The 2,580-nt window shown below is 32.7% G+C and overlaps 1 protein-coding gene across 1 annotated transcript; it reads left to right on the forward strand.

The window, feature by feature from the left end:
* Nucleotides 1–1,372: 1,372 nt before the first annotated feature.
* On the forward strand, nucleotides 1,373–2,336 carry LOC111698908 (discoidin domain-containing receptor tyrosine kinase B; the record flags this gene model as incomplete). The annotated part of the gene is given in 1 exon segment (XM_023469379.1): nucleotides 1,373–2,336. A coding segment is annotated over 1 exon segment (877 nt), but the record flags the coding sequence as incomplete, so codon positions are not given.
* Nucleotides 2,337–2,580: the final 244 nt, after the last annotated feature.

Here is a 2,580-nt window from a genome sequence, read left to right on the forward strand (position 1 = left end):
TTTCAGTTCTGTTCAAACTGAATAATTAAAAGAAAATATTAGTTTATTTAAATCAAACGGTAGTGCTTACATTCAACTCAAATAAATTCCGATTTTAAATCATATATTCGTCAATAGTGACGAATTTTGGAACAGTATTTATAAAGAATTATTTGTGAAGTGTTTAATTCAAAGATTCGTTGGTCTTTACATTCTACTCAAGATAAAGTCTAATTCTAAATCTTACACTGTTTATTTAGTGAAGCATTTTTGAGCAGAATTTATAAAGAAGTTTTTGCGAAGAAAGAAATTGTTTATTTAGAACATTCCGTAGTGCTTACATTCAACTCAAGTAAATTCAGTTTTTAAATTATATACTCTTAAATAGTGACGCATTTAAGAACATTACATACAGAAGATTATTTGCAAATTAAAAAAGAAATTGGGTAAATAGGAAAATTGTGGACGCAGACATATGACCGCACCTATTTAAATCAAGACTTGTAGCAAAAAAATCTTTAACTTTGATTCAATAGGATTAAACCTTTGCAGTCCATTGTGGTCCATGTGCACGCCATTGTCCTCTGTATAAAATAGATATAAAATCCAGTGAAATTGAAGGAAATCTGTCAATCTTCACCGTGGCTCATGGAATTCTATTTTTACCGTTATTTTTTCCGTTGAGAAGTGCAGCTCTGAGATCCCTCTGGCAGTCAGCTAGCTTCCAGGTTTCGGTTTAACTAAGTAGAAAGAAAAACCTTGAATAATGTCACCAAGATCTTTAACTATGTCATTATAATCCTCATATCTAGATATATGGCAAGAAGAAGGATCAGTAGAATTTGAAATCCAGTGATAAACTATTTTTAAAAAAAAATTTTTTTTTTTAATTTATCACAATCTTGGGTTTTTAACCAACAAATATTTAAATCTAGAATTTTTTGTCAGTTAAATCATTGGTTTTAGAATTATGATAGTAAATTTTAATTCCAGAATCGTGATATTAAAATCCTCAAATTTTGAATTTGGAATTTGGACATCGAGCACAAATATTTAAATCTAGACTTTTTTGACAGTAAAGTCTTTAGGTTTAGAATTATGACAGTAAATTTTTAATTCCAGAATCGTGATATTAAAATCCTCAAATTTAGAATTTGGACATCGAAAACTTCGAAAACTTTAAGTCAGATTTTCAATTTTGAGTATAAAATACTATAAAATCTTGACATCTTATTAAAGAGTAGGTAAACTAGATTCGATTCAAAAGGGTTAAACCTTTGCAGTCTATTGTGGTCCAAATTATATAGAGTCATAGAGCTAAAATAGGGAGTATAGGGTTGTTAACTAAGTAATAGATAGAGTAGGAAGTAGAGTTATTATCTAAATAGGGCAAGGAGAGAGGACGGTTAAATGCTGAACATGGAGGTGGAGCATGGTGTCCTAAAAGTTTTATTTCTCAAGAATCTAGAGAATATTTGGAAATAGATCTTGGAGAAGAACATTCTGTGACCGGAGTAATTACTCAGGGTAGGTTTGCGAATGGTCTGGGTCAGGAGTTTGCTGAATATTATACCCTGGAGTACTGGAACCCTGGGATGGAGGAGTATATCAAATATACTGGAGATAATGGAGAAAGCATACTTCTCGGAAATACGGATACTTTTACAGAATCCCGAGTTCTTCTTAAACCATCAATACTAGCAACCAAGGTGAGAATAGTTCCATATAGTAAACATATGAGAACTGTTTGTATGAGGATAGAACTTCTGGGTTGTTCTCCTACTCCTAACCCTCTTCCATTAGAGAACTCTGATAGAACAAAGTTTCTTGGAATATTAATCGGAGGACTGTTAACCTTGTCTGTTCTACTCCTGGGAGTTATCCTGGTTCTACTTAAGAGAAGAGGATTAAAGAGATATCCTAGTCTTAGTAGTGTATCCATATCCAGCAGTATACTGGAGAAATATTACGGAGATGAACCTGAACCTGTTTACCAGGAACCTGGAGTATATTCATCTCCAACCTTATTCTCCGAGTATTCTTCTCCTCTCTCACTTATATACTCTACACCCCAGAGTATTTATCAAGTTTATCAATCTCCCAGCAATCTTAATCATTCATTCACTGATATTTCCTACCTGGAGGAATCATCCGTAGATTCATCCTCATCCTCCGGAGGAACTCCAAGACTGCCTCCGATACCAAACTTTGATGAAACTCTTTTGATTCTGCCTCATATATACGCAAACCAGTCTCAGATAAAATATTAATTCAGACTTAGAACAAACTTAATCACGAGTCATGTTTATTGTAAATTATAAGAAAATATATGAATAAAGAAATAAACCTATTATTGATTCAATAAAAAGTGTGAGAATAGGCTGAGGACAAAATATGAATATTCTATATTGTAAGTGAAGGGTAGGAGAATGTATGGATAGTATGAATGATCAGTATGTGAGAGGAATGAGTTACATAAATATCTGAGAGAGACAGATATTATCGGACAGTCTGGACTCTCAAGGGATAAAAGCTAGCTAGTGAAGAGCAAGAGAGTAAATTGTAGAAAGAATATTGATTGATGAGAAGGAGTTTAAAACA

The sequence above is a fragment of the Eurytemora carolleeae genome, unplaced genomic scaffold, assembly GCF_000591075.1.
Source record: "Eurytemora carolleeae unplaced genomic scaffold, Eaff_2.0 scaffold41, whole genome shotgun sequence".
Classification (NCBI taxonomy): Eukaryota; Metazoa; Arthropoda; class Copepoda; order Calanoida; family Temoridae; genus Eurytemora; species Eurytemora carolleeae.